The sequence below is a fragment of the Sardina pilchardus genome, chromosome 2 (genome assembly GCF_963854185.1).
Source record: "Sardina pilchardus chromosome 2, fSarPil1.1, whole genome shotgun sequence".
In the NCBI taxonomy this organism is placed as follows: Eukaryota; Metazoa; Chordata; class Actinopteri; order Clupeiformes; family Clupeidae; genus Sardina; species Sardina pilchardus.
This window is the reverse complement of record NC_084995.1, coordinates 17,536,161-17,550,550: the sequence shown is the minus strand read 5'-3', so window position 1 is coordinate 17,550,550 and position 14,390 is coordinate 17,536,161. Positions and strand designations below refer to the sequence as shown.

At 48.4% G+C, this 14,390-nt stretch overlaps 1 protein-coding gene across 1 annotated transcript in view; it reads left to right on the top strand.

Moving 5' to 3' along the window:
- maml3 (mastermind-like transcriptional coactivator 3) overlaps positions 1 to 13,783 on the top strand; it is a 118,855-nt gene extending 105,072 nt beyond the window's left edge. Inside the window, exons 3-5 of the mRNA XM_062551401.1 lie at positions 9,042 to 9,341; positions 11,134 to 11,218; positions 12,783 to 13,783. Coding sequence (XP_062407385.1) covers positions 9,042 to 9,341; positions 11,134 to 11,218; positions 12,783 to 13,783 — 1,386 coding nt within the window. The remainder of the gene's footprint in view (positions 1 to 9,041; positions 9,342 to 11,133; positions 11,219 to 12,782) is intronic.
- Positions 13,784 to 14,390: the final 607 nt, after the last annotated feature.

The following is a 14,390-nucleotide window of genomic DNA, read 5'->3' as shown; positions in this document are numbered from 1 at the left end:
CTATTGTATCTTGAGTCAAAGCTGAAGAAAGTAGTGATGACTTTAAGGGAAGTTGCTTGCTGATGTACCTGAATATTATATCCTGAATCTCCTTTCCTGTCTCCTCCCAGCTCTGTTTGTGTCTCGCTCAATGTTCTGCCTTTCTTCCAAAAGCATACCGCTCTTCAGAGCTTTTAGATAACAATTGTGATCATCGTCAAGAAGGCACAGCTGTACCAAAAACAAAGGCAGACAAGAGAAGACGAGGAAAGGAGGGGCACATCTCTCTCCCTCTCTCTCTCTCCCTCCCTTTCTCCCGCTCTCCTTTTCTCTCTCTGTCTCTCTATCCCTTTCTCTTCCTCTCTCTCCTTTTCTCCCCCCCTCTCTCACTCTCCATCTTTCCCTCTCCATCTTTTCCTCCATCTCCCTCAAGAGCTCTGTGGCAAGTGAAAGAGTGCATATGCTCAGGTGTTGGTCTGATAGAGGGATAAATTCCTTCATTGTCATTGCATAGAAAGCAACATAGCCATCCCTAGTCGAGCAACATAACGACAGAAAACAGTTCAAACTACAGTGTGAAAATGCCAGAGAGCTCAAATAGATATAAAATAGCATAGATAAATATGCAACCTGTAAAGATTAAAGAAATAAAGCGATGAAATATGATTATTAACAGTGGAGATATTATGCAGTGCATGCAGTGACCTCAAGTAATAGAGGTTCAGGTAGGAATATGCACATGCAAAGTTGCAGTAGGAATGTAAACATCCGTGTAACATTCGATAAATGTAGCTCAAAGAACTGATCGTCACACAGGTCCCAGTGTATGTCTCTGGAGTAGAGGCTGATCTTAAGACTGTTTGTCCGTGATATGAGGCCGTACCCATCTACCAGAGGGCAGCTGCTCAAGCAGATGATGTCCAGAGTGAGATTGGGTCTTTCAAGATGTCTGCTGCTCTACTGAGGCAGTGAGAAAGCGGAGGGAGTTGTCCAAAGAGGGCAGCGAGCAGCTGGTGTTCTTCTGGGCAGTGTGGGGGGGTGCAGCTGGTGGTCTTTCTGGGCGGTTGTCATCTTACCTGGTAGGCTACACCAGACATGTAACTGAAGCGTTCTGTCCTGTTCTGAGGGTGCTTGCTTGGACAACTGGTTACACTAGACATGATAGTGGCACATTCACTGGAAAAAAAGTTTCGGTTCCGGTTTTCTTAAAAAATAATTCACGTTTGTTTTCACATACGGTGCGTTTCAGTTGCCCAGCTGTGAGTTGACCAGATGAGCTGTGTGTGTGTGGTCTGTTAGCGGACCCCTTTGGTAGGGTCTGGCCAGCAGAGAGATGATGCAGGAAGCATGCAGGTGTGGACAGTCAGGGAGGCCAGGGCATCCTCTTCTTCTCTAAACAAAACCTCCATCACTTGAAGAAGGTCACTAAGACTCGGTCCCAAACTCTGGAAAGCCATGTTACTTGGAATTAGATGTGTACTATATTGTGTGAGCACACTCTGTGTGCCTGTGTGAATATATGTGTGTGTGTGTGTGTGTGTGTGTGGATTTGTGTGCTGTTTGTGTGTTTCATTTCCCTGCTTCAATATTTCATAAAGTTACGAAGCAGCACTCTGTCTTGTTTGATTGTTCCGACCGTGTCTTTGTGGTGGGCCGGGCTGGCCAGCTATGTCAGGAGCGCAGTAGTCGGTGAGGGACTGGTGCCCAGCGGCGTCCCTACCTGTGCCTGGGCCGGGTCCTTTGTCCTCTCCGCTGCAGCAGAGGAGGCCAGGGAGTGGACATTGAGGGTCATTTACACTACAGCACACATCCACACTTCACACATGGCAGACAGAAGCCAGCCTCTGGATGGAAGCATGAAGGGGGGTGTTGGACTGTCTGTCGCTCAGCATAACCAGCTCGTTTCAGACCATTTGGATGTGGAGGGTTGTGCTGTGCTCCACTCTGAAAGGGGGGAGATGGAGAGATCTTTCCTTTTATATTGGGTCTAAAATTAGACCTGAAAGTAGACCAGTCTCTCACCAAATTCACTTCAATTCAAGGATTTCCTGCAAATTGCAGATGGCAATTTTCTCTTGCTGCAGTATTTTGAGATAATCATACATGTTGACTTTATTTAACCACAATTTAAAAAGAATATCTGCAGCGTCATCAAGCCCTCACAGGATCCTGGAGGGACCGGTATCAGTACTGTGACGTGACCATGGGATCTCTAGCTTGGGTTTGTTGTACTCTGGTATGCAAAAGCTACAACAGTGCATTGGATATGTGATACTATAACTGTCTCCATTTCATGGATAGTGTTTTGAAGGATCTATTCCTTTAAGTGGATTCTCTCCTCTGAGCATTGTCCTCTCATTGATAATTGACATGCGCAGTGATATCTTTGGTTGCTTCTGCTAAGCAAACTAAGTGGTGTTGATGCTGAGAGAAGTTAACCTTGCCTCTCAGTATGATAACTCACTAATGTGTAGTTGCAAAGACAGAACACATATGTGTCTCATTGTATCATTGTCCACCTGTCTTCTTTGAGTAATAACAGGATATAGGCTAGTTTGAAACCATTTCAAACAATTTGAGTGACGGTGGTTTGAATTTTGCTGTCTGTATGGTCACAAGTCCCATTGTGTGTGGGCTTTGTTTGTTTGCGTGAGTGCGCGCGAGTGTTTGCCTGTGTTTATGCTTGTGTACTGATTTGACTCTAATGCATGTACCTCCAACACAAATGCACATTCTGTTAAATGGCATCTCCATTTTCTATGGTTAAGAGTTCCATTAGCTGGGAAGATACTGCACAGGCTCAAAGCATGCTCTCACACTGCTGAGATAGCAACACATAATTACAGACTCTCTCTCTCTCTCTCTCTCTCTCTTTCTCCTTTCCTCTCTTCCCCTCTCCTCTTTCTCTCACCTACATTTTCTGTTCATTTGGATGCTTTTACAGCAGTCTCCCTAGTATTTCATCATGTTGTTTAAGAGTTTCTACCTGAAGCCCTTTGTGTTGACCAGTGTGTGTGTGTGTGTGTGTGTGTGTGTGTGTGTGTGTGTGTGTGTGTGAGTTTGTGGTGCTTGACGAGAGATTGTTTGGAGGGAGAGCCATTCCTCCTCTTTGTGAACCGTGGCTGAACCTGTGTGTGTGTGTGTGTGTGTGTGTGTGTGTGTGTGTGTGTGTGCACGCGCGGGCAGGCGTGCTTGTGCGTCTAATTGAGCTGTGGACAGAAATATGGCTCAATGGCAGCCTGTAATGGCCTGAGAGAGGGAGAGAAAAAGAGAGGGGGAGGACGAGGAGGAGGAGAGAGATAAATAGGGAAAAAAGCAGATGAATAGAGAGAAGCAATAGGAGCCGTGGAGATACAAAGACGGAGGGGGGGGGCTGTGTGGGGGGGGGGCGTAGGAAGAAGTGGAGGCGATAGCAGAGGCAGAGAGACTAAGAACTGGACAAAAAGAACGGACAATAACTATGGGCACCAATATGAGAGAGAGAGAGAGAGACGGAGAGAGAGAGACTGAGAGAAAGAGAGAGGGAGCAGAGAGAAGGAGGAGAAGAGACGCAGGTGGAGATGAGATGAGAGGAGAGGTTTAGCTGCCACTCCCATCCTGTAACGGACACAAAAGAGAGTCGAAATAGAAATGATCTCTTGAGTGAATTATTGAAAAAGAAAGAGAGGGTGAGGAAGAGATGAGGGAGGCGAAGATTATGAGAGAGGCATAAAGGACGCGATTTAGAGGGACAGAGAGAGGGAGAGAGGGAGTCAGAGAACGAGGAACAGGAGAGAGCTGGGGTAATCAGAGAGGGAGGAGACTAATCAAGCATATGACATGTTGGAAATCTAATAGCTGCATTAAATACCCAACTGTCTCCCTCTCTCCCCCGTACTACACAACACAAACACATGCAGATACACGCAGATGCACACTGGCGCCAACGCATTTAAATAACCGTGTGTGTGTGTGTGTGTGTGTGTGTGTGTGTGTGTGTGTGTGTGTGTGTGTGTGTGATTGATGCACTGCTGCGTAATCTGATCAGGGTGGCAGAGCTCGGGAGCTCTGACAGACAGCCCGGGGCCCAGACAGGTGGATACAAACACACACGCACACACACACACACACACACACACACACACACACACACACACACACACACACACACGCACACGCATGAACACACTTCCTCACTCGTTATCTAACTCTTTTCTGTAGAGCTGTCAAAAAGGCAGACTCTCTTTCTCAGAGTATGCTCTCGTTCTCCGCTCATAAACTTAGCAGCTAGTTTACTGTAGACCTGAGTGTGTCTCTCCCTTGCCACTTCACAAGACACTAAACTCATCTGCTGGAGAACTCGTGTACTGTGTGTGCGTGCGTGCACGCACGCGTAGACCTGTGTGTGTATGCCTCCATGCATGCCTGCGTGTGCGTGCCTGCATACATGCCTGTGTGTGTGTGTGTGTGTGTGTGTGTGTGTGTACGGCAGACCACTACAGTAAGCATATAGCGTTGTACCTTTGACACTCACCTACAGTAGCCTCTCACCCTTGAATCTGTGGCGTGTAATGGCCCTGAAGTGAGCTCAAGAGAAGCCGCTGCGGCACGCTAGCGCTATGCTAGCAGTCATGTGGAGTGCTTCAGGAGTGCGGTGGTGGGTGGGCCGATGGGCTGGTGTGAGTCACTCACGCCGTTACACTGAAGCCCACAGAACTGGGCCCGTCAGTGACACATTGCTTCAGCATGGAAAGACATCGCCTGCCCGCGTCTCTCTTCCCATATCAGTCCTTCCAGTGCGTTATTTATTCATTTGATCTTTGTTGGAGTTCTTCAGATTGGGCGTGCTCATCATGTGTTGGGTACTATTCGCTAATATTTTTGGGTTTAAAGCCCTAACTATGCGGCATAGGCAACTACCTAAAGGTTGTGTGTGTGTGTGTGTGTGTGTGTGTGTGTGTGTGTGTGTGTGTGTGTGTGTGAATGCACAAGTGTGTCAGAAGTGTGTCGGCACGTGGTGCCTTATTAGAGGAGATGTTCAGAGCAAGCCTCCTAGATTAGCATAGCGATCAGAGCCAGGGCTAAGATACTGCTAATCAATGCAAGTGTATGTGTGTGTGTGTGTGTGTGTGTGTGTGTGTGAGAGAGAGAGAGAAACAGTTAGAGATAGATAAAGGGAGTGTGTGAGAGAGGGGGTAATGCTAATCAATGTTGCAGTATCCATGTGTGAGTTGAGAGAGAGTGTGGTTTGCGGGTGTGAAACTGTTGATCAATGAAAGCGATCAGCCCAGCTAGCACAGCACGGCCTGAATTACTGCATATGCAGCGCCGCCTCTGATGTCTCTTTGTCTCTTTCCCTCACTCACTCCTTCCTACCCTCCTCTCTCGCTCCCTCTCTCTTCTCCTCTCTTTCTCTTCCTCCACTTATCCCTATTATATCACAGTCTTCCCCCATTTCTGTCCATGTCTTCACCCATGTGTGTTCTAGTGTGCCAACAGGGCTGTCCTTCCCCTTGTTCTTGTATTGTTTTCCCTCATTCCTAGAAGCGTCACTTGAGCGCAGGCCTTCGTCCGCAGCCAAGAAAAAAGCGCGCACACATCATCACTCGCATCGTTCTTTCACAGCCGCGTGCCTACTGGTCTGTTGAAATGGCCTCTTAAGAGTGTGGCTTAGCGTACAGTATGGCTCTGATGAAGGGGCTTTGTGGTTGAAGTGTTCTGACCTTGTGTCCTCCGCCGGTGTCTGTACATCTCATGTATTCTATAACAGGTAGGCGCACAGCACAAGTTCTTTTCTCTCTTATCTCTCTCTCTCTTTCTCTCTCTTTCTTTCTTTCTTTCTCTCTTTGTGAAGCACTTTGGCGTGTAGTGGCATTCTCCGTGCTGCACAAATGCACAATAATGAAACTGCGCAATGCCCATGGTCAGTAATGAACTGGGAGCATAATCACAAGCGTTTATATTCATTAGAGTAATGGCATAATTACCGCTAATTGCAACAACTATCCACTGGTGAAAACATTAAAGGGTTCTGTAAAAGAAAGTTGCTGTCTCTTTAGTAAAGCAGGATTCCTGCAGGAACAGGGCTTTTGAGCAGCAGGAGCAGCTCTATGATCCTTTCTGTGTGGGGGGTCGTATCACTATTAGTATGCAACACCACTCACAGTTTGTACCATCTATTGATGTTATGAACAAAAAAGGGGGGTTGTTTGTTTATTGTGTTGGATGAGTTTGACAAATGGATCTGTGGTGCGAGTGTGGAAGACACTGAGACCATGTGGAGACCATGGAGGGGTGGGAGTGGAGAAGATGTGGAGACCATGGAGGGATGGGAGATGATATGGAGACCATGGAGGGATGGCATGAGACAATATGGAGACCAAGGAGGGATGGCATACTGTAGGAGACAATATGGAGACCAAGGAGGGGTGGTATAGGAGACGATATGGAGGGATGGGAGTGGAGACGATATGGAGATCATGGAGGGATGGGAGTGGAGGATGGATGGCAGGCGACTCAAGTGAGGAGGAATGCGGAGCCGAGTGAAGAGGAGAGGGAGACGAGGAGGAGAAGGAGGAGGAGGGGGAGGAGAGGGCGGGAGGAAAGAAAAGAAAAGGGGGCTTCTTTGGTTCCCCAGGGGCAGGCTGGGTAATCTCGGGCAGCGGCTTGGCACAGTCCGTCAGACTTCCTCAGAGCGCCATCTGCTCCGCACCAAAGGCCCAGTTGTTTGGCTACCTGCTCCACCCCCTCCCCTCCTCTCCCTCTTTTTTCATCCTTTCTGTCATGTCTTTCCTTCATCGTGCATAAGCCCTTCTTTGCTCTTTTCCTTCCTCACCTTCCCCTACCTTCTGTTCCCTTGCTGTAGCAGGCAGCCTCTTTGACTTACTCTCTCCATCTACTGCTCTCCAACTGCCTGCATTTCTCCTCCATCATTTCCCCCACTTTCCCCTTGTTCTGTTCATTGCTTCCCCTCTCACTATATCTCTCACTTCTCTCTCTCTCTCTCCCGTTCTCTTCCAATCTCCCTCTCCATCTCTGTCCCTCTCCTCCTCCCCTGTGCATCTATTTTTCTCCTCCATCTCTTTCCCCTCTCTCTCTCTCTCTCTCTCTCTCTCTTCCTCCTTCTCTCCCTCGTCACACTCCAGTGCGGAGTTTCTGGACTCAGACACATTATCCAGCAGGAGGAGGGAGTCGTATATTACCAGTCATGATTAAGCCATCTGCTGGGAACAGGCCAGAGAGGAGCGGAGAGGAGGGGAGGGAAGGAGAGAGAGAGAGAGAGAGAGAGGAGAGAGAGAGAGAGGGATAGATGGGGTTGTGTTGGGGGGTTACTGAGGTAAAGAGGGAAAAGAAAGATTTCAAGATGTAGAAAGAGTGTGTGTGAGAGAGAGAGAGAGAGAGAGAGAGAGAGAGAAAGAGAGAGAGCAATATGGAGGGTGGGGGCAGTCAGATGAAAGGGAGAGAGATATATTGCAATAAAGGGAGGGAGGAGGGTGAAACTGCAGAAAGCGAAAGAGAGAGAGAGAGAGAGAGAGAGCAAACAGAGGGACAGAGGGCTAGAAAAGAGAGAGGGAGAGAGAGGAGGGAGGGGAAAAGAGAGCGAAGGTGAGGGGAAAGGGAGAGAGGAAGGGTTAGATTGGATGAGGGAGCAACACAGAGCAATGCTGCCCCCTATGGTCTGAAGGCTGCCACCATCTCTCTCCTCTCCTCCTGCCGTCCTCTCTGGCCTCGCTTCGTCAGCCTGCCGTGGCTCGCCAGCGGCACCCAGAGAGATCTGCCGCTTATCGACCTGTCGGGTCTGGTCTGGTCTGGTCTTCGCTGTCTGATGCAGGGGCAAGCGTGTGTTCCGCCAAAGTTATTTTATTGATATCACCGTTGCTCTGTTGAGACACCGTGCCTGGTGTGAGTGCCGTCTCGGTTGTTAACAGCTGAACTCACCAAACAACATCATCTGCCAATGTGAGAGGACGGGAACATATTCACAAAGATGAACTAGACAGCGTGCAGTCTTCCTACTTAATTCCACAAGTATTGTTCACCGCTTGCTTGATAAATCTGTCGTTGGAGCTTTTTTTATTATTATTTTAGCACACTCCTGACTCTCCAAATGGGGAAATAATGTGCGTCGTCACTCTGAGACACATAGATAAACCATAAACGGCATCTTTAATTGATGCAAGAGATACCACTCAATCAGTGGTCCATAGAATTATGTGAAGAAATGTATGGCGTGTCAGGTGTATGGGTTTTAAATGAATCGGTCCCTTGTATCAGCTGCATTAATGTGAATCTTGGACACGTCATTTTGGACACATTTGTGACCCTGTAAAGCGGAACCAGTCGTTTCGGTAAAATTTATTAAATTAAGTTATTGTGCTCACGTGAACGGCCATAAACTAAGCTTTCCAACGATATGTATATCGAGGGTATTACACAAACTATCGCTAAGATAACAGCATCCAAAGTTGACATGGTTCTCCTGTCACGATATGCCAGAAGAGGAGAAATCACCTTTTTAAGCGGCGCGTGCACAACGGGAATGACAGCAAATGTGTTGAATCTTTGCCGAGTTTAACAGTCAAAACGTATGTTTTTCCGTGAAATGCGTTCACGATATGAAACTGTAGACTGTATACAGTCGAATTATGCGAAAACGTGAAATTCAACATTTTAACCCGGAAGTTTGTTATTGTTGATTTTCTCAAAATAATGTTGTGCGCAAAACGACTGATTTCGCTTTGAATGGTCACATTTGAGGTGATTCAAGATGCTTTATCAGTAAGATGATGACATCTCATCTCATGCTCTCAGTGTGATAGTTGCAGTCATGGTCAGGTGCATGACCACTACTTGAGCACCACAAGATAACTCTGGGAAACATTGTTTTAGGTGCCACCACAAATGTAGATTTAAAGCATCTAAATTGTTTTGTCTATGTCATTGTATTTGTTTGTTTTAACCTCATTTTGGCCACATTTGGCAACATATCAGGCCATGATAGAGCCCTGGATGCTGATCATGAGAACTGTCTCATGAACACTGCTGACCGTGCTGGACGTCTCTTGTCCTCTTTGCCCTTGCAGGACCCGGCCATGGTGGCCATGTCGCGGCAGGCGGGCGGAGTCCAGCCCCCTCACGGCGCGCCTGGAGGAGTGGCCCCGGGGGGGCCCAGCGCGGTGGGGCCCGGGCCAGGGCCGGGGCCAGGCGGTTACCTGGGCAACCCGCAGCAGCAGCAGCAACAGCAGCAGCAGCAGCAGGCGGCCATGATGAAGCAGATGATGGCGATGGAGCAGGAGAAGAGGGTGCAGCTGCACCTGATGGAGCAGCAGAAACAGCAGCTGCTCCGCGAGAGGCAGCAGCAGCAGCACATCATGGCAGAGCAGGTAGACACTCAGGAACGCACGCACGCACGCACGCACGCACTCGTCCACAGGGTTGAACTTTGGCGCTCACGCGCTTAAAGTAGCAGCCAGGTAGACACACCTGAAGGCACTCAGATACACAGAGGAGCAGAAGTAAGGAGTTTTATCAGCTGGAGCACATTACAGCAGAACAAGAAGACACACACACACACACACACACACACACTCAGACACACTCTGGATCTACACTCAGGGTCTCCATTTGGTGGTGCAGGTCAGCAGTTTTATCTACACCTTTGGCAGAGGAGGCTGGTGCTTTCACATATAGTTTACCTGTGGTAGAGCAGGTAGGGAATTTTGTAGGGCTGTGTATTGACAAGGACCTCACGATATACAATGCGATACACATCACGATACATGGGTCACGACGGAGTACATTCACGATATATTGCGATATGATACTTATTGCAATATATTGCAATAGGTTTTTTGTTTTCTTTATCAAAAATGTAAATATAGAGCTGGAAACACAATTTGCCACCTGGGCTGTATAATATGTAGCTCACATTATACTGGTAATTGCAAAAGTGGGGATCTGATATATCGATATTTTGCACAGCCCTAGACTTTTATAGAGGGTTCAATTTTGGCATGCCTTGAAATACAGAATAGACGTGTTACACCAGATCAGTTGGAAACAATACAAGGCAACTTAATAGCACCAGTCATGAATAATATACAAGCCACCTATATATTTACCAGCACATTCTATAAGCATACTATATATCCGGAGCATGGCTAGCAAGGCTCGTCTGATCTCCATTCTCCACCATTGTGGCTCTTTCACAGCTAAGCACAGAATGGTATTTGTGATGTAACACAAACCCACTTAGCACCTCAGCTCAACCTAGATGTTGCTAATGGTGACACTTGTCAATGAAGTGTAAGCATAACAGACCCAGCAGACAAGGTGCAAGACACTCAACAAATGCTAGAAAACACACCTGCAACAGGGCTCTGCAAACACACACGCACACACACTCTCTCTCTCACTCCCTCTCCCTTTCTTTGTCTCTTTCTCTTTCTCTCCCATCTCTGTCTGTCACTGCCTTGCTCTGCCTCTCCTCTCCTCGCTCCCTGGAAGTCTGTCTGTGGGCTTCAACTTCTGTCATGTTGGCATGTGCTTGGTCTCGTACTCATAATTACCTTCTGCAGTTGCTCTCCGCAAATGCTTTGTACTTCAGGAACTCTGGTGTGTGTGTGTGTGTGTGTGAGAGAGAGAGAGAGAGAGAGAGAGAGAGAGAGAATGAGAGCATCACCTGCTGTGATAATTTCGTTGTTTCCCTTTCATTTTTCACTTCTGGGAATAAGGTGCAAAAGAGAGTTTGAACTTGAATTAGGAAAGGACCCCCCCTCTCTCTTTCTCTCACACATGCGCGCGCACACACACACACACACACAAACACAAACTCATGAGTGCATACACACCCACACAGACAACTTAAATGGGTGGATATTTGAGTGGTCTTGAGTTGAAAAACAATAGCATGCATAATGAGTATGTGTTATCCAGGCAGATTTGCATAATTGCATCTTTACATTCATTACAATTTTACTACAGGCTTCGAAATCCATCCCTGTTTCTTAGAATTAATGATGGAACAGGTAGGCTACGGACAGTGTAGTGTATTTCTTGAAGTGTATTTCTTTTTTCAATGTGCGCTCTATAATTTATATTATTCTCTCTCCCTCTCTCTATCTCTCTATCTTTCTCTCTCTTTCTCCCCCTGTATCTCTCTCTCTCTCTGTTCAGTTACAGCAGCAGCAGCATCTCCCAAGGCAAATGGGGCAGCCACAGAGAAACCCATACCCTGTCCAGCAGGTCAACCAGTTCCAAGGTAAGCAGCCATGTGACCAGATTTCCACCCAGTATACAGCCTGACAGCTGACTGGACCTTGCTTGAGCTGGAGCTGGTGTTTGTGAGTGTGTGTGTGTGTGTGTGTGTGTGTGTGTGGGTGGGTGGGTGGATGGGTGTCGATGCCGGGGGTTGATGGCGGTAAACAAGCTGCAGTAATGGAGCATTACTTCCCCTTTCACTTGCAGCGAATTAAGTTCCTTATCGTCTATCTTTCTCCTTTCATAGCAAATCATCGCCCTGGTGACACCCCAAATTATGGGTTAGCCACCAGGGGCACCCGCCAGCTCTCTAACTAATGACACCCACCCTGCAAGTGTGCTCACACACACACACACACACACACACACACACACACACACACACACACACACACACACACACACAAACACACTAGCAAGAGGAAGGGGAGTGTTGTGTCTGTTTATTGATTCTTTTGTCAGGTTGCCATGGAGACTATATTAAATTTAATTCCCTGGGGCAACTCGCTTTTTTAGACTGAGCCATTGATGCTTAAATCACTCCGGATCTCTAGCAGAAGAGCACACACACCCACACACACACACACACACACACACACACACACACACACACACACGGACGCAGACACCCATGATGCAACGAAATGTCATTCAACTGCCATCATTAGCTTATCTGCCACCTCAACCACCCCCTACACGTACATCCACATAGACATACTCTGAAACACAAACACACACAAAAAACATCTGCCTTCACTTTGGCAGTTTTTTCCCCTGGATTTCTTCCCTGTCACATAGATGTGTATTTCATACGGGGTGGGGGTTGGTTGGGGGGGGGGGTGGTCTGCCTGTTGCCATGGCAACTTCCTCAAGATTGGCATGTGTGATGTGTTTGACTTGATTGAGATCACACACAAACACAGCTTCTCCTCCCATATGGATTTGGCACAGCCAAGAACTCATGCATCTGGTCTGAACATTCTTGGTAACATCGTATAATACAATGTCTTAATAAACCATTTACAAGGTATTAATAAATGGCTAATTTATCTACAAACCCTTAAAAGATATTTGATTATATTAGTAGACTTGCAAATAGTTTATCGCATCTGACCGTGATTTTTTGCAATGTATTAGTGTATGATTGTATCAGTTAGCGGCAGATGTTTATAAGCATCTTAGACATGCATCTTAGAACAATTTGAGTCATTTGTCTAGAGAGCGTTTGATGGCTGTAAGAGCACGATCAAGGGTGTAGCAGGAGCACCTCCTCAGAGACGTACACCCCACTGCTGGGTTAATCTCCAAGGGCAGAAGTGGAGACTCTCTCTGCCAAGCTAGAGTAACTCGAAAGCAAACTCTCTCTCTCTCTGATTTCGTCTGGTGGAGGGCATTCACATAGAGGTGTTAGGAGGACGTTTGCACTGGATAAAAAAACTCACACACATACATCCACAAACATGTACACACACTCAGCGGTCTAATGCAAGATGTGTAACAATAGCAACACCCTTTGAACAGTTACGATGAAATGACTAATGGTGTGTGTGTGTGTGCGTGCGCAGGGTCGTCTCAGGAGATGGCAGTGAGGAACCTGCAGAACATGCGCAATGCGAGACTCCTCCAGCAGCAGCAGCAGCAGCAACAGATGCAGCAGATGCAGGGTGGCGCCATGCAGGGCGGGATGCCCGCGCAGCCCGACATGGGCATGCCCTACGGAGGCCAGCCGGGCGCCGGCGCCAGCCAAGCGGGCCTGTACGCAGCGGGCATGGGCCAGATGCAGCAGCAGCAGCAGCATCCCAACCAAAGCAGCATGGCCATGGCCCACGGGGGGCCCGCGCCCGGGCACCGGCCGCCAGGCGGGGGACCCGCTGGCATGATGCCCGGCGCCGGAGGAGCGGGGGGAGGAGGGTACAGCCAGGGCATGCTCCTCAACTCTGCCCTGAAAGGAGGAGGCCAGCCAATGAGCAAGGCTCAGGCTCAGAGACTGCAAAGCATGATGGGAGCTGGCGGCGCAGGCTGGCAGCAGCAGCAGCAGCAGCAGAGCATGCAGCCAATGGGCGGCAGGACTACAAACGAAATGGTGGGCTTCGGGGGTATGCCAGCCGGGTATGGAATGCCACCGGGTCAGGGTCCGCCGCGCATGCCCAAGCAGCACTATGGGCAAGGGGGCATGGTGGACCCACGCGCCATGAACCCCGCGGGCATAGGCCCTGGTGGTGCCCAAATGATGCCTCCGCACATGGCAGCCCAGGGCAGGACCAACCAACCACGCGGCATGATGATGCCCGGCATGAACCAGGGCGTGCCCGCCAGCATGGCGTCGGCGTTTGGACAAGCTGGGGGGCAGCCGGGGGGCATGGGAGGACCGGGCGGAGCTGGAGGGGGTGGAGGGTATCCAGGAGGGGCCCAGCCGCAAGGCTACCAGCGGACATCCAGTCAGGACCTAGCGTACGGCTATGCCAGTCAGTCAGCGGGGGGCGGGGGAGGTCAGTTTGGCCTGTCGGACGGAACGGACTTGGACTCAACGGACGGTTGGATGGAGGAGTTTTTCCCCAACCAATAGCAAACGTAGAGGAGCAGAGTGTTTTTCTAATGGGTTGGGCTGAGGGGAACAGAGAGGAGTGAAGAGATTTTTAATCAAAAGATACATTTTAAAGGACACAGTGTGATTTTGTTCACCTTTCATGAAAGTGAAAGAGAAATGCCATGTCACGTACTGAGTGTAAATGTGTATGTGTACTGTCTAAATACTCCACGGGTGAGGTGGAAGTTCTTATTTGAGGAAGTAGTCTTTCCTGTTTTCCATGCTGTTTAATGGGATTTGTTTTACGACTTTGTGTTTCAGTGGTCTGTCAAATCCCAAACTTCAGAATAGTTTCCTAAGGGTATGTAGTAGGGAAAGTAGAAAAGAACTATTTTTGTTACTACTATCACTATTAACTGCCTCCCTCTTCTATCTTACTTGTTACATGAGTATCTGTGTGTGCGTGCAAGTGTGCGTGCAAGTGTGCGTGTGTGTGTGTGTGTTCGCAGTCCATCCGTATTCATAACATGTGGTTTATCTTTTCCTTTGCAATAGCCCCACTCCATCTATTTAAAAACTTGCATATGTTAACACCCCTCATTTTCTGGCTTTCCCAGAATGCCCATTTGGTCCTCTATATTTCACC